Source organism: Coptis chinensis, chromosome 7, assembly GCF_015680905.1.
Source record: "Coptis chinensis isolate HL-2020 chromosome 7, ASM1568090v1, whole genome shotgun sequence".
In the NCBI taxonomy this organism is placed as follows: domain Eukaryota; kingdom Viridiplantae; phylum Streptophyta; class Magnoliopsida; order Ranunculales; family Ranunculaceae; genus Coptis; species Coptis chinensis.
In genome coordinates, this window is record NC_141462.1 from 678,493 (window position 1) to 702,163 (window position 23,671).

At 37.2% G+C, this 23,671-nt stretch overlaps 2 protein-coding genes across 3 annotated transcripts; both read left to right on the forward strand.

The window, feature by feature from the left end:
- The first annotated feature begins 2,549 nt into the window (after window positions 1-2,549).
- LOC147484973 (uncharacterized) lies at window positions 2,550-6,417 on the forward strand. Its single transcript, XM_086571083.1, has 5 exons — window positions 2,550-3,341; window positions 3,747-3,894; window positions 4,386-4,667; window positions 4,790-5,685; window positions 5,959-6,417. Exons 1-5 carry the CDS (start codon window positions 2,550-2,552, stop codon window positions 6,415-6,417), a joined length of 2,577 nt encoding a protein of 858 aa, XP_086427209.1.
- A 13,147-nt stretch (window positions 6,418-19,564) lies between these two features.
- On the forward strand, window positions 19,565-23,199 carry LOC147484974 (squamosa promoter-binding-like protein 9). Of its 2 annotated transcripts, none has more exons than XM_086571149.1 (3): window positions 19,565-20,127; window positions 22,074-22,213; window positions 22,364-23,199. In XM_086571149.1, the coding sequence occupies exons 1-3, from the start codon at window positions 19,760-19,762 to the stop codon at window positions 22,996-22,998; spliced, it is 1,143 nt and encodes a 380-aa protein (XP_086427275.1). In that variant the 5' UTR covers window positions 19,565-19,759; the 3' UTR covers window positions 22,999-23,199. The 2 variants fall into 2 exon arrangements, with proteins under 2 accessions (XP_086427275.1, XP_086427276.1); XM_086571150.1 differs by having other exon boundaries at window positions 22,074-22,189.
- Window positions 23,200-23,671: the final 472 nt, after the last annotated feature.

Below are 23,671 nucleotides of genomic sequence, written 5' to 3' on the forward strand. Positions count from 1 at the left end.
AATTGGTGTGCCGGTCAGAGGTGAAACATCTGATCCAAGATCCCTGTCTACACAGGCTAAGATTGAACAGCTCCAAGCAGAGATGCAACAACTGTTTTGTTCAAAAGAAAAAAGGGTAGTGAATATAAAGCAAAAAAATCCAGTGGAAGTGGAAGAACACTCGCATTCTTTAGTGGGGAAGCTTATAGGAGACAGAGTGCTGGATGTTCAAGTGGTAGCTGAAGAATTACACCGTTGTTGGCAAACAAGAAAAGGCACAAAAGTGGATCTTCTGACCAGGGGTTTCTACAAGTTCACATTTGAAGACCTGGGGGAATATAACTATGTAAGGAAAAGTGGGCCTTGGATAGTCCAGGGGCTAGTAATAGTGCTAAGGAAATGGGAAGGAACAGAAGATCTGGAAGTGAATCCAGCTTTTGATTTTGTTAAATTTTGGGTGCAGATATATGGGATCCCAGCTGATAGAATGAATGAGGAGAACGTAGAGAAGGTGGGGCAAAGCTTGGGCAAGGTCAAGTATATAGACTTGACTTGCTCGGCTGAATTCAGAGTTCCGGTGGCAAGAGTCAGGGTTAAGTTGGATATAAAGGAGAGATTGAGTAAATGTATAGAATTGAGAACAGAGGAAGGAGAAGTTTTTCCGGTGACTTTCAAGTATGAAAAGTTAGACATTTTCTGCTATTTCTGTGGTAGGATTGGTCATGATGTGAACTATTGTCTACAAAAGGAGAAGTATCGAGCTTGTATGCTGAGGTGCGGTGGTTCCCCTAGAGATGTTAAACATACTTTCTCCTTTATGATGAGGGCTACCATTTTCTTTAATGGAGTGGTGAACTCTAACCCTACATCGGTCTCCTTCTCGGGAACACCGTTGAAACCTAGATTTGACCAGATTCTGGCGAGGGATAAATATGCTCAGAGAAGAAGGTTCTGGTATGGGGGGGGGGGTTCCTTGATACACCCCTTAAGCAGAGGTATGAGACTAAGGACATTGAAGGCAGCCCAGGTGGCTATGAGGGGGCTGGGGATCCCCTTGAGCAAAATAAGTTGAGTTTGGATGGGCTGGGGACAGGATCAACAGGGAAGGTGGGTGAGGTTTGTCTGGCGGGTAGTGGGTTGGTCAAAGGTGGAGGCTTGGGTGCGAGGTCTTCTGGACCGGAGCTAGCTATTGTAGAGTCTAGTAGAAGGGGTAGGAATGTTGTGGGTTGGTATGGGCCTGAGGACGAAGTCCGAGAAGACAGTCCAGCCCAAGTGGCTTTCCCTCTGGGCCGTAAAGATATGGAGATAGAATGGCAAGATGGGTCGAGCTGCAAAACAATTATCCATTATCAAGCCCGAGAGTATCAAAGGTTAGCAGATGGACCTAGTTTAATTCTTGGTTCCTTGGATCGAGCCTTGGTGGTGTGGGGACCCAAGAATGGTATGGATATGGGTCTGGGCGTGGAGGAAAAAGAAGGTCAGGAAGGTAATAGCCTTAATCAAGCGCCCTTAGCTGTATCTGGAGGGATAGGGGATGTGATGGTCTGGGGAAGTGAGCCTGAGAAGGTAGGCTTTATAGCTCCTGAGGACTCCCTTTTGGGAACAAAGAGATATATCGTATGGAAAGAGAATCGAGGGCTCTTTGGTTTCTCACGAAGTTCCAAAGCTCCTTCCCCTCTTCTTGAAATATCAGGTACAGAAGGGTATGGGTTGAATGTAATCCCCCCAAGGACAGCTCAAGCTAGTTTTAGCTTCATAGGATTGCCTTCGCGTGGGAGGGGGTTTAAAAAGCTGGCTTATCGGGGTCTATATAAGAGGGGAGCTAAAAAAGGTTTTAGGAAGTGGCAAGAAGTTTCTGTGGGTTCTAAAAGAAAGTTGGTGGCTAGTTCTCTATCAGTAGAAGCTTTTATGGAGAAAGATGGGAGTAACAGTACTTCTAGGTCGGGAGAAAAAAATTCGGAGAAAGCAAAAAGCGAGGCTGATGATATACGTGCAAAAGGTTTGGGACATCAGATTATTCCTGCAGATGTCCCTATTATTTCAGTGTCCAGTGATACAATGGAGTCCTCAGAGCCTTCTTTCTCCAATCATTCTATGGATTCAAGTGTTCCGTCTGAGGTTTCAGGGGGTGATATTCCAGAAGAAGAGATACCTTCAGATGCGTTCACTGAAGAAGAAGAGCCTTATGAGGATTCCGATCAAGAAGCTGTGATGTTTAACTGTCATGATGAGGTGTCGGTGGGGAATGTGCCGATGGATTTGTTTCAAGGAAATCAAATAGGGTCTGGCTATGAATCAGAAGATAGTATATCCCAACCAGTGCCACTGGCTATGGAGGGCTCGTCTGGGAAAGGCAGTGGACAGCTCAAGGCCAAAAATAAAAAACAGAGGGAACAGCTCAAAAGTCTCAAAGGGGTTGAACAGTGGGTATAGTGGTGATAAGAGTACAAGTGTCGAGTCTTTGGGTCGAGAAGCGGTGGAAGTGCGTGTGGTCCTCCTCCAGGGTTCGCGGTGGCTGTCCCCAAACAGCCGCCTCGACAGATATGATACACGCCTGGAACTGCCGAGGAATGGGTTCCTCCACGGCAGTTCATAATATAAAGGATCTTGTCCGTCAACACCAACCGGACATTTTATGCTTGTCAGAAACAAAAGTTAAGAAGGAAAAGATAAGTAAGTTAGGGAAGGCTCTTAAGTATGATAATACGTTTTGTGTTCCTGCTGTGGGCCTTCGAGGAGGGCTAGCTATTCTATGGAGGGCTGGAGTTAACCTGGAGGTGCTGGGAGCCACGGCTAACCAAATCTCAGGTAAGCTTATTAATTATCATAGTAATAATCCATGGTACTTTACTTTTGTTTATGGTGAACCAAATGCTAGTATGAGACATCATTTTTGGAATGAATTGAGAGATTGTGCCCCCCATATACCGGGTCCTTGGTTAGTGTTTGGAGACTTTAATGCAATCAGAACCTTGGATGAGAAAATAGGGGGAAGGTCAACCTTTTCAAAATGCATGATGGATTTCAACTCTGTGATTGATGACCTTGGGTTAGTGGACTTAGGATATAAAGGACCCAAGTTCACTTGGAATAATAATAGGAAAATAAAAGATAATATTTTAGAAAGACTTGATCGTGTTATGGCTTCACATGACTGGATGGATTTATTCCCTAATATGCTTGTTAAACATGTGGTTAATGCTACATCCGATCATTTATCCCTGTTGATTAGTCTTAAAGTATCCGAGGAATATGCTGAAAGACCTTTTCGTTTCTATAACATGTGGTTGAAAGATGAGTCTTGTAAACCTGAGATAGATAAAGCGTGGAACTCTATAACACATGATTTGCCTGATTGGAATGTGATTCTTAAGTTAAATAAGACCGCCCAAAGTCTAAAGAACTGGAATAAGAAGGTTTTTGGGAACATCTTCTATAATATCAAACATACTCAAAAAGAGCTAGATAGGGTGCTCCAAAAGCCTTTTAATTCGGTTAATCATGAAAGAGCTAAAATGTTAAAAAAGGAGCTCTTTGATTGGTATGAGAAAGAAGAGGTGTTTTGGAAATAGAAATCCAGTCAACACTAGATTAAAAAAGATGGTAGGAATACAAAGTTCTTTCATCTGTCTACGGTGTATCGCAGACGGAAAAATAACATTGATAGGATTAAGGATGATAATGGTGTATGGCAAGAAGGTAGGAAAGATGTAGGAGTAACGGTGAATGCTTATTTTGATAATATCTTTGATTATGTTCATCCTCAGGAAAATGAGCTTATTCTTGATTTATTTAAGCCTTGTATTACGGATAGGGAGAATCAGATTCTTACTGCTTGTCCATCTGATGATGATATTTGGCATGTTGTTAAAAAACTCGGGTCTCTAAAATCACCTGGACCTGATGGGTTCCAAGGTATCTTTTATCAACAATATTGGGATGTTGTAGGTAAGAGTATTATAGATTGTGTTAAGGATTTCTTCATTAATGGTAAGATGAACCCTAGATTAAATGATACCTTTCTCACCCTCATCCCTAAAATTTCTAATCCGGACCATGTATCTAAGTTTAGACCTATTAGTTTATGCAATTTTAGTTACAAGATTATTGCTAAGATTCTGGCTATTAGGCTTAAGGCCCACATAAATAAGATTGTATCCCCGTTTCAAGGGGCCTTTATAAAAGGGAGAAGCATAGGGGATAATATTGGCTTGGATAGTGAGATATTTAACACTATGAAGAAGATGAAAAAGAAAAAAGGGTTTGTTGCTCTAAAAATGGATATGTCTAAAGCATATGATAGGGTGGAATGGTCCTTTATAGATAATATTTTTCACATACTAGGTTTTAATAAAAAAAATGGAGATTGCTTATCTCCGAATGCTTATATACGGTCTCTTTTAAAGTTCTTCTTAATGGTGCCCCCCTTGAGTCTATTACTCCTAGTCGAGGCCTCAGACAGGGAGACCCTCTCTCCCCATATTTGTTTATTCTCGTTTCTGAGGCCTTATCAAGGATGATAGCTTATGCGGAACAGTCTAAGGAGATTCATGGTATAAAGATTAGAAGGGAGGCACCGGCTATTACTCATTTACTTTATGCTGATGATTTGATTTTGTTTACTAAAGCGGATTTAGTTGAGAGTGGTAAACTCAAAAATATCTTAGATGAGTACTGTAATATCTCCGGTCAGATGATAAATTATGATAAATCTAGTATTTTTTGCAGTAAAAATATGCATAGAAAACATAAAAATATTTTAAAAAGGTTTTGGAAAATGAGGTTTTTGACTATCGGGATAAATACCTAGGAGTTCCTATAATTGTTTCTAGAAAGAAAAGTGAGGATTTTGATTATTTGGTGGACAAAGTTCACGGGAAAATAAAAGGGTGGAGGGCAAAAGTTCTATCACTCGCGGGCAGAACAACTCTGCTACAGGCTGTGGTCCAAGCTACTCCCCTCTTTCCTATGTCTACTTATCTTCTCCCGAGTTCCACTTGTGAGAAGATAGATAAGGCATGCAGGACCTTCTGGTGGCACGGTACAGAAGAGAGTAAAAGCATCCACACCATTGGGTGGGATAACATTTGCAAACCAAAAGCTAGTGGTGGCTTAGGCTTGAGAAAAGCAAAAGATATGAATCAAGCCATGCTAGCTAAGCTTTCTTGGAAAGCTCTCACTGACAAAAAATCAATATGGGCTAGAACATTCAGAGCCATATATGGTAAGAGTTGGTTTGATGTTAAACAAAATCCCCCTCCAGACGCCTCTTGGTTTTGGAAAGGGGTACACAGAGTGGGGAAAATTGTCCTGGAGGGTTGTATCTGGAGCATTGGTAAGGGTAAGGATGTGTTGGTTATGAGCCAGCCTTGGCTCAGTATTAACAAACATCCTGTCCTCATTAATGACCTGATGCCTTTGCGACAAGACCTCCAAAACCTCAAGGTAAAGGTTCTTATGTCGTCTGATGGTAGTGGATGGGATGAAAATAAGATTGATCACCTATTTCCATCTACTATTGGGAAGATGATTAAGCAGGTCATGATTAGACCCCTCGTGGCAGGGAAAGATACTATTCGATGGATGGATACCAGAAATGGAAGTCTGTCTGGTAAAACAGCCTATCACAGAATGGCAGGGAATGGGGACATGGTACAATCATCGACTTTTAAAACTAACACTGTTAAAGCTATTTGGAAAGCTCCGGTATCAGCCAATATTACTCTATTCTTGTGGAAGCTGTACATGGGTATCCTCCCTACGGGAGATTTGCTTAGGAACAAAGGGATCAAAGGAGAGTTCTCCTGCCCCTTGTGTTGGCTGGAGCTAGAGGACCCTTTACATATTTTCTTTAAGTGCGAGTGGTCCAAGTCTGTCTGGTTCGCCTCAAACTTGGGGGGTAATCTAGACGAGATGGGACACTACACGATAAGAGATTGGGTTGACCTTTTTCTACAATGGATTAATGGAATGGATTAGGGTGTTGCTGAAAAAGGTATCCTGGCTATCATAATGCTTCAAGGCATATGGGAGGCTAGGAACAAGGCAAAGTTTGAAAGCGTAGCAGCAAATAGAGAAGGCTTGCTCAGAAGAACAACAACCCACTGGTGGAGATGCCTTGAAGCCTTTGGAGAATCACAGGGAGTAGGGAACAACAGTTCCCATATAAGACATAATAGGATGAATAATAGTTGTCCTTATAAAGAGTCCTTTCCTATAATTGAACTAAATACTATACTAATAAGATGTGATGCTGCTTTTGATAGGGGGACAGGAGATGGGGCAGCTGGAGTTCTGGCCTGGGATAATGAAGGCATTCTCATAGGAGCAGCCACAAGAAGGTTCAAAGCAACAGATGCGGAGGAGCCAGAGATGGTGGCCTTAGAGGTGGCAAATGAAACTAGCTCGCAAAGAGGGAGAGAACTCCATTTTGTTTAGGGAGATAGTCTATTAGCTATTCAAAATGTAGTATCTCCCTTGGAAAATAACTCTCATAAGCTGGAAACTAGAACTGTTAAGTTGTTAATTGAGGATCTGTGTAGACCTCTTAAGTTTTGTAAATATGGCTGGATTAACGGGAGGTATAGGGTAGTATGCATTTAACCTGGCACATTGGGCTTTCCATGGTCAGGATATAAGTCTACTGCCAAAATACCTACTAGACAGGAGCATTGTACCTTTGATGTTTTAAATATGATATGTTGTTAGCGAAAAAAAAAGAAAAAAAGATTAATAGGCCTACACTGGTTGAACATTTTAGACCTATTAGTCTCACCAATGTGACTTATAAGGTGATCACAAAGATTATAGTGAATAAGATGAGACCTTAATTTTTTACAATCTATCATCAGCCCAAATCAAAGTGCTTTTCTACCTGGTCGATTTATCCATGATAATATTCTGTTAGCACATGAAGCTTTCCACCAAATCCGAGCGAAGAGGAACATTAAGAAGCACCACTTTTATGCTCTAAAATTTGATATGCAAAAGCCTATGATAGGCTTGAATGGCCGTTTATCGAAGAAGTGTTAAAGAGGTTTGGTTTCAATCAACAATGGCTTCAATGAATAATGTTTTGTATCTTTACACCTTCTTATGCCATTTTGGTCAATGGAGCACCATCTGATTTTTTCCATCCATCTTATGGCATTCGACAAAGCGACCTTTTCTCACCGTACTTATTTATCTTATATGATGAAGTCTTGTTTTTAAAGCTGCACCATTTATTGGCTACACACCATATCTGTCACACTCGAATTTCGACAGAATTCGGAAAAACAATATTTGTTCCCGACTCTTCGATTTTCGAGGTGTGATGCACTCTCAACTTCCAAAAACCCATAAACAGTTTAAATATGCGGATAATTAAAAACCAATAAAAATTTAAGATAAACAAAAGTCCTATTCATTTCAAAAATTCACAAATTTGATTAACTTACAAATCTCCTTTCAACAACTCTTTAATTTAAAATTACAAATGAAAATACAAATAACATTGTCTCAACTGAAAATCTATTTCACCTCAAGAGAAAACAAAACCTATCTTGAAATGCGACACTAACGCTTAAAACCCACAAGCAAAGAACCAACCTTCTTCAACACTAAACTGTCAAGACTTATCAACTATGTTCATTTAATGAACACACCCGATAAACAAACATGCAAATCGGATTGACATTATAACCAATCTTTGGTGTGAGTAGCCCTAAAATACAAATCATACTAATACATATATATACCCAATAAATAAGGCAGTTAGTTCCTCCACCGAGGCGCCTTAACATCCAACGAATAATACAACATTCTTAATTACAATAATTAAGGCAGGTAGTTCCTCCATTGAGGCGCCTTAACTTCAATTCTCACCAACCACATAACAAACCATACGCATAATAAATAAGGCATGTAGTTCATCCATTGAGGCGCTTTAGCTTTCCAACAATAATACTAAGGCATTTAGTTCCTCCACCGAGGCGCCTTAGGTTCTAACTAAACTAATAACCAACCAAGCATATTCTATACTTACTGCATTTCATGCTCAATTACAAAGTGGGTCATCTTTGCAGAAGTAATTAGTTTGACTCACCCTTCTGCAAAACTATATACAATCATATCTTTAAAGATATATCATTAACCAACCTATTACCATAATTATATTCTTTAAGGCTTTCTTTGCGTGTTTCTAAAATCACGTCGTATCTATGTCTTACCTAGTTTCCCTGGCTACGCCGAACATGTACATCCACATGCCTCCCCTCACATAATGAACCACTCCGTGCGTAGCTACCCTAAGCGGGATATCGCATACCAGATAACCCTCACACGAAAGTTATTATGTGAGTACTGTCACTATTCGGCATAAAATATCGCGCGTCTCGTTCTAATTTTGCGAACGGAATAATCAAACCACCATTCGGCTACGCCAGAAGGGCCATTCAGCTTCACTGAAACGCCAAAAGGGCCAATCACATTACTTACACTAGAAGGGATATTCAGATTCATTGAAACGCCCGAAGGGCCAATCATATCACATACGCCCATCACAAGGGCCAAATCACATGAGTTGTGGTAGCTAGGTTCTAGGATTTTCGTTACGTAATTTATTCAAGTGTCATACATTTATATCTCAGAATAATTCTTATTCTATCTCATGCCAGTATACTTAATTGTACTGAAGCTCAATGTTTCTCGTTATAATACAATCCACATTACGTGCCAATACTATTCATTGCACGATATCCAAATATCTCTATATCAAATCTCGAAACTTATTATTTCACGTGCCATCATATATTGCACTACACCATATGGAATATCTCAAGCCTTTATAAATACTACAATTCATTTAAGTAACAACTCATAATAGTAATCACTCATGTAATGTATTCGTTCAATATATTTATGTGAACTCAATTCCCCATCAAAGGCACGCATAATTATTCGAGTCCAAATCACAAGTCAGGTCAAACTGATCAACCATCAAAAAGCCCAAAACTAAAGTCCATAAATCTGAGTCCATATGTAGTTTAATTCTCATAAAAACATATATATCTAAGTCTTATAAGAATTCCTTTCTAATTACGTGCCAATATTTAAATGTTTTACACATTACTCACGTTAAATCTCAATTAGATAATGACAAACCAATTTATAGGGTTAGGGTTACCCCGTTTTTTAGTGATACCCCAATTGAGTGATCTAACGGTTGATTTCTTCATCACGAAAAAAAATTCATCTCGTAACCGTTGGATCTTGCAATTGGGGGGGGGGGGGGGTATCACTAATATTTTTGAAAACGGGGGGTAACACTAATTGCAACTAGTAATGGGGGGGGGGGGGGTAAGTCTAACTAACCCCAATTTATATAGGCTTCCATAACATTTTAGCATTTGCTTGGTCCATACAATGTACAACATAAAACGTAGCACAATTAAACAGTCCACAGTCCACAATCAAAGCCCAAAACCAAAACCCAAAAGTCTACATATTTAAAGACCCCATTTGGATCTATATTTGGATCTATATTAAGTCATATGGACTGGCCCCAAACAATATTAGAAACTGGCCCAAAACAATTAAGTGATTCGGCCCAAAGAAATAAAAGAAATTGGCCCAAAGACTAAACTAAAAAATGGTTCAAAATTTAATCTGAAATTGGCCCAACACACTAATTAGTGTTTAGGCCCAAAAACTAAAATCAGAACCGGCCCAACCAAAACAAAATAAAATCGGGCCCAAAGAAACCAACTAAGGCCCAAGCCCCACTAATAGGTTTCGGCCCAAGGTCCAACCGGTCATCTCTCTCAACTCCAGCAGCTCCACCACCGCACCATCTCGCGCGCCGGCCACCATCATCTCCACTCGTCCTCCCCTCTTAACCCACCTATTTTTCTCCTTAAGAAAACCCCTACAACTTTAACAAAAGTAAAAAACCTATAAGCATTAAATCAAACTCTTCATCAACCTAGATCTCGCGACCTCCATTAATGGTTTCTACAAGCTTCGACAACCCCATACATCAGTACTCACCCACACACCACAATCAACTATAAACCCATCAATTTTTGTCTAGATAAAAGCCCCACTACTCTAATTAAACCAAAAACAGCCCAACCGAGTTTTCCCAAAACTCTCCATCGGCGCTATTAACGCCTTCTTCCACTTGCAATAGCACTCAACCTTCCACCACCACCAATCCTCCCTCAACCAATCCCATAACAAAATACAACAGTTTAACATCCCAAAAAAACAGCGTTCAAACAAATAAGAACAGGATGATTCCATTCCTTTGGCTGGGCGACGCCATTGACGCCCTCTCAAGCTCTAACAGCACACCCAAATTTCCATCTCGACGTCCCCCAACATCAACCAACTCAAAATAAAATCAACCCACACCACAACAGTATAGCAGATTCAAACCAGATACATGACAAACGTTGGTTTGGCTCGCGCCGCCATTGACGCTTTTTCAAGCTTCAACAGTTCAAATTCCAATTTCAGAGTTTCAATAGTTCAATAAAACTAAAGGATATCGACAGAAATAAATAAGTAGAAAATCGATCGGAAACACTCGACAGTAAAGGTTTTTATTCGTAGAGGTACAACTTTAGTTTTGGTAAAAAGAATAAAAAACATAACTACTCACCTGTATTAAAAACTCGACGAATTCCTCATCGTCCGAATCGTCGCGCTCCAACGCTCTAGCAATCAAGCTTTTATCTCCGCCTCCATTTTTTTTTTTTTTTTAATCTAAAAACCCTATTCTCTGGAAAAATATGAATATATATCTGGGTTTGAAACCTAAACCCAACACAAACTCGGACCCAGAAATTTGGCCCACGTATCCCAAATCCAATCCAACCAATTTTAAATAAAAATTAATAAATTAATAAATAAATACGTATTTTAAATACGGGCATTACAATATTAGAGATCTTCAACTTTCAAAAAATTATCCCCCTCTTACTCACTTGTTGTATGCGGATGATTTATTGATATTTGCCAAGAATGATACTGTTGAAACAAATTTGATTAGCACGGCTCTTCAATCTTATTGTAATATCTCTGATCAAAGAATCAATATAGTAAAATCACAGTTCATTCATCATAAAAGCATGCCAAGAACATCTATTTCTATGCTGCATAGTGTATATAAAGTTCCTTGTACTACTTCGTTTCCTAATTATTTAGGAGTCCCATCAATACTTGGTAGAGCAACCATGGATAAAAATAAAAAATTATTGAAAATTCAAATATCTTAATATTAAATCCATTTTATAACTTGTACAATAAATAATAAATACTAATTCTAGGGTTTTTAGTTTGTTTGTACTATATATTGATTAATGCAAGTTAATCCATTGTAAATGAGCAAAAAAAAAAAGTGCGGTTATATTAAAACAATTCTAATTACATTAGAATTTTTAGATATATTGTATGTAATTACAAATAATAATTCAGCAAAATCGGATTGGGTATGCATCGACAAATTCAGATCTAAACAAATCGAAAAATTAGAAATTTAAAAATCATCCGAAGCCGATCCGAATCCTACCTACATTAATATACATTCTTCCAAAATGCTCATAGTGAGCCACGTCAACAAATTTTAAAAAAAAACCCATATTTTAAGAATATTTATTTTCCTTCTTACGAAAAATACCCTAAAATTGGTCTATTTTGTAATTTATAGAAATCTATTAGGTCTTTTCACATGTGGTGAGAAAAAAAAACCAAAAATACACCTCATTTGAATTGTATGCTGGGGGTAAGTAAGTAATTAACAACCCAAAAAAGAAACCCAAGCTATCGTCAAACACCCAAACTCTCTCAAATCTCCAAATCAGGAAAAAAATTGAAGCCAAATCTCACCGTCACCTACGAGTTCCTCTCTCGATCTCTTGATTCTTCTCGGAACTCTCCATAGCCTTTCAAAACACACACTCTCCATAGCCTTTTAAAACACACACTTTATCAACTTCACAACACAAGACAACCAAAAAAATCCAAAACTTTGGTTCCTCCTTGCAATTGTTCGATCTCGAGATTACCACGTAAGATTCACTCTCCCACACTTCACTTTTCTATATATATTTGCTTTTTTCTGTCTTATTGGTTATACATATTTTTTAATATAATTAAATGGGCATGCTTTAAAATTATTAATGATGTTTTTATGGTTTATTTGAACTTATTAAGCTGGATATACACTGTGAGCCGATTTTTTTTTTATCCAATTAAATGGTTGGAAAAAAAATAGGCTGAAAGAAATGGTACTGTACAAAATTATGAGAATGTGAGCCAGATTTTAACAAATTGAGACCATGAGTGGCAACTTGGTATATGGAACAATGATTTCATCATGCAATTTGATTCGTGTTTGACCGATGTTTGTTATCCATGTGTTCAATTTGTATTTGTTACAGGGTTCAATTACTAATAATCACTTACTAAGTTTATTAATTGATATGATGACAAAGACATGGATGGTAATGGATTGACCGCAGAAGAGCAAGAAGCTTTAAAACTTCTCATTCAGGAGCATAGGATCAAAAAGCACCGTAGAGAGCAGGCCCATTGTACCAAGGAAATTTGACACACAAATGAAGTTCATAAAGGAGACGATGAGAAGGGATATGTATGCGCTAGGGCTGGATCCCAGTTCAGCTATTAACTGTGCTCGAAGTAGGTCCGTATCTAGGGGCAAAAAGAGGGAAAGGTCAGTGGCAGGTGGAGCTGATGATATGGATGTTGATGTTGACCAACCTAACAAGAAGCTGCGACTGAGGTCTCAATCTCTATCGAGGTCTGTGTCTCGACCTCCTGGTGAAGTTGTGCCAGGAGAAAGCTTCAAGAACTCTAAAAAAAAATTGAAGGCTGTGAAAATGGGTTGGAATTCTATCAAGAAGAGGAATAAAAATGCTAAATGGGTCGAAGGGGATAGGGTCATTCATAATCTCAAGCCAAAAAGCATCTGTATTTTGGAAAGCACGAAGCTGGGAAAACGGATCGGCGTTAGTTTGTTTATCCAAGGTAGACAACTTTCACACATTTATTATTAGCTAGGGGTTTTTCTTTTTTTTTTGTTTAATTTTCATTTGTCTATCATTTTACACTTATTTGGTTTGGATTTTTATATTTCTAAATTGATTTTATTTTTAGTGATTGTCTCCTCAAATTTGATACGCACTCTTAATCTGTTTAGAAGATGTGACAATTTGAGATTGTAGTATGTTGTATCAAAAATTTTAACTTAATGGGATACCTGATGGTTCATGCATAAATTGGTTAGACATTTCTGTGTTCGTATATATCCTTTAATCGAAGTAAAATTCATCATATTTGACAGACCCATGAGCAATCAGTAGGTATGACATGATCCAGGAAAGTTGCCCTTAGTGAGGTGATGTTTTTAAGTTGTTAACCATTGTTTTGATTGTTGTTGTTACATCCTCTTAGATTGTATGGATTACATAATCCCTTTATGATGTTAAGGCTTATTCAGTATTAGTGTTAGGTATAGGCCACATACAATTCCCTTCAGTTTGAATTATATATGTGTTATAGAATGTTTATAAAATGCTCTAAAATGATATTTGTTGAAGTGGGATTAATAACTTTGGCAAAAAATTGACTTAATTTAAGGCTAGAATGATTCATGAACTAGAATTTGCAACTTTAGCCTGTGGATGGGTTTATGAACCCAGAGTCTGGAAGCTACAAACCCATGTCCATCTTGCTAAGAAAGCATTTTATAACTGGATTTATTGTGAGTACTCCATCTATTGAATCATTGTTCTTATTTTGATTAACTTTAGTTGAACAATGTCAAACTCTTTTGGGCTCAATTTGAATCGTTTGTGAAAATTAGGTACTCTTTTAAATTTAGCATTATATATTAGGAATTCGATATTGAGAAAGTATAGATTCGAAAAACAACATTCTCTATTCTTGAAGCTTTGACAAGTTTTTCTTGCCATTTGTTATCAGTCATATACCCCATAACCTCTTTTTGCTCTCAATGATGTTGATTGAGTTCTTATATTCACTTGGTGTCAAAGCAAAGAAGGTTAGAATGGAAGATTAGAATGGTAGGTGATCACGAGGTACAGAAGTAAGAGCTGCTTCATATACATAGTGATGTAGCTTTGGATTGAATTTAATTTTCCAGGTTTAGGATGAACCACTCTATGGCTATAAGACTGCTGACTTCCTAACGTTAGTGCTTATTTTTGTCATGACATTGACATTATCTTTGGAAGGTACATCTCAATGGTTGGGCATGGTAATACTCTTTGCGTTGGTGGTAATGTGGTATTAAAGAAAGACAGAGATGCAATAAACAGATGATGCTGATGGTTCATGTTACTTAATTGGACCAATGTGGTGAACAGGATACAACATACCTACTAATTAAGTACAAGGTGAGTCTGACATTCCTTTCGACTTATTATCATTTTGTTTGTGTTTATCCGAAATTGTAATTTGTAGAGAGAATCATCTTTGATTCATGTTGATTCTTCACTGATCAAGAAGTTGTTGAAGGACAGGTTGTATATATGAATGGCTTGCATTCATTGTCCATGAAGTTGTATAAATGGCTTGCATTCATTGTTGAAGGACCATGTATTCTGAAGGATGAAGGCCAAGGACTTATCCATTTGGCGGCAGCTCTTGGATTTGAATGGGTATGGGTCAAATAATTTATGCAGGTGTAACTCCCAATTTCAAAGATGGACACGAAAGGACATCATTTCATTGGGCAGCATATTATGAGAGGTTACTTTACTAATCTGTAGGTTCATTTACTTAAACATTTCTTTGTATCATTAGCTGTTAATTTATCTATGTGAAAGGATTATATTTTTTTCCCAGTTGCACTGAACTTCTGAGTGGGTATGTTGACAGTCTCTATATTGGTTAAGTTTTTTACCATAATGTTATCTTATTACTCCGTAAAAATTGTAACAAATTTTTCTGATGGTTACATTTAAGAGTTGGCCGGGTTTGCTGAAATGCTGAATTATAGTGAAATAGTCTGAACAATTTTTCTGATGATTTCTAAATAATAATAAATAAGTATTTGATTGTAGAGAAGCCATTTAAGAATCGGCCCTGGAATTATAGTGAAGTCAAGTCCACTCTTTGGATTGGATGTTCATTATTACATGTAAATTCCACTATTGGCAGGTGGGCTATTTGGAGTGCAAACAATCCAGACATGAGACATTTTAACACTGTAATTTTAACAACTCCGTATAGCAACCCGTCAAGAGGAAGTATAGCAACCCGTCAAGAGGAAAACAATCAAAATAAGCACCTTTTGATCACTATGTGGAACCTGGATTTTTGGATATGAAAAGGGGTGAATGAAATTGTTTATATAATTGGAACAATAGAGATCATGCATCACAGAAAAACATTTAAGTAAAATACTGAAATGCAATTCTTTGTTCTTTTCACCAAAATTGATTGACGCGCACAAAAACTTTGTGAACACTAACTTTTAAGACGAAAAATAATATGACATCTTTCTTCAACACAAACTTTTAAGCCCAATAAACAAACATACCCTAAAAATGTATTTGGTAACCTGGTCTAGTCTAATTTCTAAGAACTTCTAAGAATGACTGAGTATCAGTTAAAATAATGATGATAATCTCTATAGTGTAAGCCCGGCCACAGGATGGGCAGATTAGCTAGTTTAAATCAAATTTCTGACAATCGGATTTTTGGAAATCGGACGAGTAATATTGAAGCCTACTTCGGAAAAAAATTCGGATCGGAATTTCGGAAAAAAGTGGCACCCCTATCATGTGTAACCACAAATAACGTAACTTTTGGTTCTTGGGTTGCATAGTTACTATGATCTATTAGTTCGTTCATAAGTTAATTGATCAATGATAATGACACGTGTCACGCACGGACGACTATGAAGGGGTAGGTACCATAAATAGTTGCCTAGGCCCCACAACATAGCCCATTAAAAAAACCCCCAATCAGGTGACCTATATACTGTTATATTCCAGTTTCTTCTGAAGAAAGAAGAAGCTTGGCTGATTAGGGAGTTGAACCTAGGATGGATTGGATAGAATTTTAACATCAACACCACTGGAACACATTTTTTTTAATGATATAGATTTTTAAAATTTTATTATTATTCACATACAATTTGCATATTATTTTTTATTGGTTTTTTAAGATTTTACAAAGGCCCCATCAAAGAACTGGCCTAGGGCCCCCACATTCTCAGAGCTGGCTCTGGTGTCACATATATATTGGTGATCGACAATATATTCTCTTCACGCACAACCTCTAAGGCATACCCATTAAAATGCCCATTTAAATTACTTAAAGTTCATCATAAGCAAACTATAAATTATTTAGAGTCGTTGTGTATGGACTGTGTGCACATCACGTGCTTGAGAGATAAGATGTCCCTTCCACTCCATAAGTCCATATGGAAACTATAACTCTAACCAAAGCATGCAACCATAAAATCTTTGTTTCAGTATTCCAATCAATCTCTCTACTTGTCTTTTTTCTCCTTTCTAAAATTCTCTGTTGTACAATGTGCTCTATTATCATCGTCATATATAAGACTGAGAGCAGGTCGACCAAAGAAGGGATGCTGATTTAGACATGTAGTTATTTTTAAACCGTCAACTTTCTAAATTACGTAGGGATGCTGATTTAGACATGTAGTTATATTTAAACCGTCAACTTTCTAAATTACGTATTTACGTAAGTAGATGTAATTACCGTGTAATCGCATCAAGATCACAGTTATTTTCTTTTTCTAATGAACTTTCCGGAATTTATTGTTGAACTAAGGCTCTAACTTCGTGATTATTTACAATTTGAGACTTCAACTGATGTATGTTGATTTATTTTTTTGGTTACCATGTTTTTTTAAGAATAAGCAAATGGTAAAATTTGTTTCTGTTTGGGTTGGATTTTGTCCATTGACCATGAATCATTGATAACTGCCTCCTATGGTGGTATGGTCTCGGAACACTGCGTAAATATTGATAGTACTTCATTGTTTTTCTCTTTTGTGCAAGTAAAAATAAAATAGAGATTGGATGACATCACAAGATCTCAGACTGGTAATAAGAAGCCCCTCAGATTCTCATTGTCTACATCTCAATTATCAATGAGTTTATAATCACGAATCTAGATAACTTAACTTTCTTGCATATGTTTTGTGGACGTAGTTTTAACTCTGAACCGACAAGCTAGGATGCTGTTTTTTTGCACTTTTGCCTGTTAAAATGGGACAACCTTACCTTGATGAAAATGGGCGCATTTAGCACCACGCCATCAGCCAAACAAAAAATGTCAGTCAAAAGTACTATAGTTTTCTAATTTCTGAGTTGCTATTTTATGGTTAGACATCACAGTATAAAATATCAGGATATGGATATTTATCGATATTTAATTTCTAGATATGTATTGTGGATATATTAGAGATATTTGTTTTGGAGATATATTTGATAAATTGTTTCATAGATGTTTTTGATAAATATCATTATTTATATTTATTTAAAATATAATGGATATATATAAAATATCACAAATATCACAAATATTCAAAATAGATATTTGTGGATATATTTTGATACATTATTTATATTTATTTGAAATATAATGATAAATATTAAATAAAATTGTTATATCACTTCGGATGTTTAATGAAGAACTGGGCTATTTGTTTTTTGTGTTAAGTTATAAGAGGGTCTTATAAATGTTATAAGAAAGAAAATATCATTTTAAGTTCCTCTTTTTCAGAAAAATATAAAAAAAAATTTTATCAAAATATCACCGACATTTACAATCGTCTTATATATATCTTGTAAAATAAAAAAAACAAATCACATGACATCTTATAGATGGTTATATATATAACCCTACTTTACATCACATTTAATATTTATTTATATAATTTTTTTGATTTCAAATCTAAATAAATATCCTCAAATATCGTGATATATCAGAATATTTTGTACTATACTAGACATAACCCTTAATTCGAAATGCAAGCTTGTACAGTTGTACCCAGTCAGAGACCCAGAGTTCATTTCTAAACTTCTGGATGTTTAATGAAGAGTTATTAAGAGGTTAAAACTTAAGAGGTTAAAAACTTACAAGCTTGCAAGTTTCAGCCAATAAGAGCAGCTTCATTTCTGATTTAAAGTACAAAATCTACAACCAGTAAGAGTAACAGTACCAAATTTCTAATGATACGTAGTGCAAGCTTGTAACCAACAAAGAGTATCATGGGTCTGGAATCTTAATGATGAATGATAACATATTAGTAGGACACGATCAAATCCTTCCTTTCTTCCAAGAGAATAAACCGCCCATTAATAGTGATCCAAACAAAAATTATTGGGAGCAAAGGAATCCATCAAATCTAATATATGAGGATAGGATTTTGCTAGATTAGCCTAGATAGTAGTATAGTACTACCAGATTCCCAGTTCCCAAAACTGTCAAGAAAATCCCCGATAGTTACGTTGTGGGAAACCCATAACCCAGAAATGTCACACCTATTAAAAGCACTGTTTTCAAATAAAGGGCCAGATAGGGACCTGGCTTATCTCTAATTAAAGAAATAAACTCGGGAATTTGGAGCAGGCTTTGAATGGTTGAGAGGCCATAATATATAGAGTTCATCTACTCCAAAAATATTCTCATAGGACGAGATCCGAGATCCAAGACCATTAGATATATGATCTAACGGTCTGAAAATAAAAAACACACATCCAATAGTTTCGGATAAGGGTGGAATTCGAGTTAAATAAGCCGAGTTTTACTCTGCTCAAGCTCGGCTCGCTAATTATACGAGCTTTAAATTGAGCTCGAGCTCGGCTCATATAGTAACGAATGGTTCTCGAGCCGAAGTTTAAACGAGCAGCCCAAGCCGCCGAACTCGAACCCTGGTTATTTTACACTATAAATATCTTTATTTGAACTAAACAAGCCGAGCTTCATCAAGTTCATTTGTTACACGAGTTTTTATTTGAGCTCGAGCTCGGCTCATATAGTAAACGAGCGAGCTTGAGCCGAGCTTAAACGAGCCAAGCCTAAACCGAGCTCCGAGCCCTCGACTCAAATTCCATCCTTAGTCTCGGAACTCTCAATCCTATGAAAATATTCTCGTAATAGTCCAGGCCTAATATATTAGAAAACCAAATAATATACTATTTCACATAGAACATCAAAATTTGATCAAACACATCCAAAATCAGACATTGGATTATAGAACCAGATGGCATGTTTATAAAATATGGACCTCAAATTCTAATCTACTCCCACACTTTCTAAAAAGTAAATTAGTAAAGTATGATTGAAGTAGAGTTGAGTAGGTACAAAATCAAAAGAAGAAGAATTCAAAAGTACTGTTGATTGAACACAGACTCACTCTCTCCCTATCTCAGAAGTTTGGCTTTTTTTACATAAAACAGTGTTGAGAAGAGTACAATAACATTAGAGAGCTGGCATGGCCCAAAGTGGGCAGGTGTCAGCTTTATAACACATCACTGCACTAATTCCATAACTCCAAAAAAATTGAGCTCCATCAACCAAAAAAGAGACCATACCTCATATCCCCACCTCACTTACTTACTAACTTACTACACTCACTCTCTTTTACTACTACTACTACACTCTCTCTCCTAGTCCCTTCCAACTTTCTTTCTTTCTCCTCAAAAATAACACTCTAATGATCTTTGATAAAAGAACAACAGTAAGAAAAAAAAAGGACTAGTGAGTGGAGATGGAAAGAGGTTCCAGCTCTTTTTCTGGTTCAGGTGGTGTATCTGATTCTTCAGTGAATGGGTTGAAATTTGGGAAAAAAATTTACTTTGAAGATGTTGGTATTGGAGTTTCAGCTAATAAGCCCAGTGATGGCTCATCTGCAGTTTTGGCTACTGAAGGTGGAGGTGGGGCACCGGTGATATCGAAGAAAGGGAGAGGGGTTTTGCAAGGAGGGCAACCACCTAGATGTCAAGTTGAAGGGTGTAAACTAGACCTGAGTGATGTTAAGGCTTATTACTCAAGGCATAAAGTCTGTGGTATGCATTCCAAGACTCCTAGAGTTATTGTTAATGGTTTGGAACAGAGGTTTTGCCAGCAGTGTAGCAGGTCAGTTGGTTTTTTATTTTTTATTTTCTCTCTTTTTTGTTTGGGGGTGGGGTGGTTGCTTAATAACTTTATTTGGTTTTGAAATTCCTTGTTTTAATTATTGTGCACTTGGTGTATTAAGCTTGAATTTCACTGTGAAATCTGGATTCTATGTGTTTATTGCCCTGAGCCTGTTACAATAGGGGTAGTGTAGAAAAACTGAAGAGTTTAACTAGAAAACACACTTCTAAATTCATAATGCAAGGGATATATGCATCTATACTAGTTTAGAACTGAATGTTATTAAAGGTTTACCACTTTGTATTTTGCTGTACATTCTGTGGTCTAGATATACCAAATTTCTTATTATTGTTAGTACGAAAGGCGTAGGAGAACTATTCAATGTTTTCACCACATTTTAACGGTTATTGTAGACGTCATGTTCTTTCGATGGTCATGAATTAGTTCATCTTGGATGACCGAAATTGGATTCGAGAATAGACACATTTGGTTTAGAAGAATAGCAAAATTGTTTTTTAGTTGGCAAACGCTCAGGCTTGGCAACTGATTTTGCAAAAGAAAAGCAATTTTTTATTTATTTATTTATTTTTTATACAGTTAGCTTATTCTAGAATGTGAAGTTCAACTGGATTTACTTGGAACTCCTAATTCTGGGAAAATGTTTTTAGATTTAACTATCAATGATTCTGGGAAAATGTTTAAAAGTTGAATTTACGCCTTGGGGAAAATCATAATGATTTCACCACCTTTTAATAATATTCAAATTAAGCAAAGTTGGAATCTTGTAGGCCTGCTTTTGGCTTGAATAGTGGAAAAATTCTCAAACATTGTTGCGAAATAATGTTGTTTCTCTCTTTTAAGATTGCTTTAATACGTTATATGTCACCTTGAACTGATAGCTTGACATATTTCTGAAGCAATTGATTTGAGCTCAGTTTAACTTGTAGAGAGGCTAAACAATTGTCTCTTGAAGCCCTACGATATGGAGTTCGGAACAAATGTTACAAACATAGCTGAGCTGATTTTGCAATGATGCTGTGGCAAGCCCATGTAGATTCTTATAGTGAATGCCATGAGATCAATCATACCATTCCTGGTTTTTTTTTATATATAATTTCCTTCCCATGCTGCTTTCAGTTGTTTGTAGGTATCCTTGCATACTTTGCCATTTCCTTGTTGTCGTTGTGTAGATTTCCATATATAGCTTGTTTGATATTTCATATCAGTGTGCCAGTTTGAACCACATAGTACCCTTTAACAAGTGTTAAAGCAGCTATCCTTTGGATGTAGTTCCACCTTATATTTCTTAGGGGTTCTCCAGTAGAATACGGGTGCCCTTGGTTGCAGATGTTTTGGATTAGGTTTAGCCCATTGTTGGAGGTTCATAAACTGGAGATCCTAGGAATACTCAGTTCCTTCTATTGAGGTAATAGTATATTGCAGATGATCTTTTCCCAATTAGTGGGGCTTGTACCAGGGGAGAAGTCAGAGTCATTTTGACAGACCCCGGGTACTCTGGCTTATTATACCAGTGGCAATATGATGGTGAAAGGTGTTTCGTGATTATAAGCTCTTTTCCGCTCCTGTTTATTTCCCTCTTTCTTGTATAAAGAAATATTGTCTATTTCTGTCTGCTCTTTTTGTTGTTGTGATGATAATCTTTTATTTGCTATTGTATAGACGTGACATCGTAGATTCCAGTTTCTTGTTAATTATACTATCGTGAGTAGATGGTAAAAACAACCATTCGCATACTCTTCTTTTCTATCAGTACCCTTGATATACTATTCTAGGCACAAGTTTCTTACTCGAACAAATTAAATTTCTTTTAAGTATCTTCTATTTCTACCTTGCTCTGTGCTATTGTTATTGCAGTAACTAATGATCTAGTTGTTCAGTTTTCACTTTTCATTTTAAATATGACTTCTTTGGTAGTTCGTATACAGATTTCATCTACTCACTGAATTTGACCAAGGAAAGCGGAGCTGTCGTAGACGTCTAGCTGGTCACAATGAGCGTCGAAGGAAGCCACAACCTGGATCTTTATTTACTTCGCGCTATGGTAGACTGTCGCCATCTTTCCAGGGTTAGATATCAAATGATTATTTTTAATTTTATTTTCATAACAAAGGATCACAATCTGAGTCTTATTGCTAAGGAAGTAACTATCACGGTTTCTGTTTATGCAACTTGTTTGGTTTTTGAGAAAACGAAAAACTAAAAAATTGATTGACAGAAAATAGCAGCAGAGGTGGAGGCTTTCTGATGGACTTTACAAGACAGCCAGGAAGGGATGATTGGCCAATCGTCAAAACTGGCAATTGGGCAGATGGCAACCAGCCCACTCCTACTGGAAAGCTTCTTCCACACCAATGGCAGGGCGACCCAGAAAATCCTCCAGCTATTGTCTACTCTCAGTCGTCCCAGCCATATCTGCAAGGTGCAGTAGGTGGGACAGTCTTCTCCAGTACTAGAATACCTTCTGGTGAGTGTTTTGCAGGGGTCTCTGACTCCAGCTGTGCTCTCTCTCTTCTGTCAAATCAACCATGGGGACCTCGAAGCCACACATCCAATCTTGTTGTCAATAATTTGGTGAACGGTGAAGGGATATCCATGGCTCAATCTACAGCAACTCACAGTGCTGCAGTGACCAATTTCACGAGCAATTCGTGGAGCTTTAAGGGCAATGAAGTTGGTGGCAGTTCCCAGGAAATGCCACATGACTTTGGTCTGGGTCAGGTTTCACAATCCATGAACAATCATTTCTCTGGTGAGCTTGAGATAGCTCAGCAGGGTGATAGGCAGTACGTGGAACTTGGAAACTCCAGGGGCTATGGGTCTTCCACTCGTCAGGCGCACTGGTCTCTTTAAAGGCTCTTGGCTGCTCGGGATATATATCTCCTGATCCTAAGGGTGGCGTCTTCCATGCATTAATTTGAACTCTATCGTAGTTTATTTTCTACGAACTTGGCATTACCCATTATCTTTTGAACTCAGTGTGAACTCCTAATTTGTGGGTTGTTTATAGTTGCTTAGACTGATAATTAAGCAGCTAGCCTTGCCTTTTGGACAGCATAACTTGCATTTAGGTGTTTAGATAGTTGTTTTCTGTTGAAAACTGAAAAGTGCATGTGTAGTGTCAGGACCAAAATCCTTATGCATCTGGTGATTAATCTAAACTTTTAAAATCTATTAATTAGCAAACTAATGTATCTTAGTTGAAAGGCGAAATGATATTGGAGGCATCTGATCCTTTTCTTTTGCCAACTACACAAGTTAGTGAAATGATTTCTATCTTTTTATTTTTCGATAATTTATGATTTCTATCTATTGATTGCACAGCGTTATATCTGAACTTCTAAAGTGACAACAAAACATTGTCACAGGGAAATCTCAACTAGTAGATCATCACATGCATACACATCTATCAGAAACCCAATACTTTTCATCAAATCTCAAACCTTACGCAGTAGCACATCAAATCTCAATACTTTTCATCATAGTATCAACCCAATAAGAGAAGTCATGCTTAACTTTGATAAGT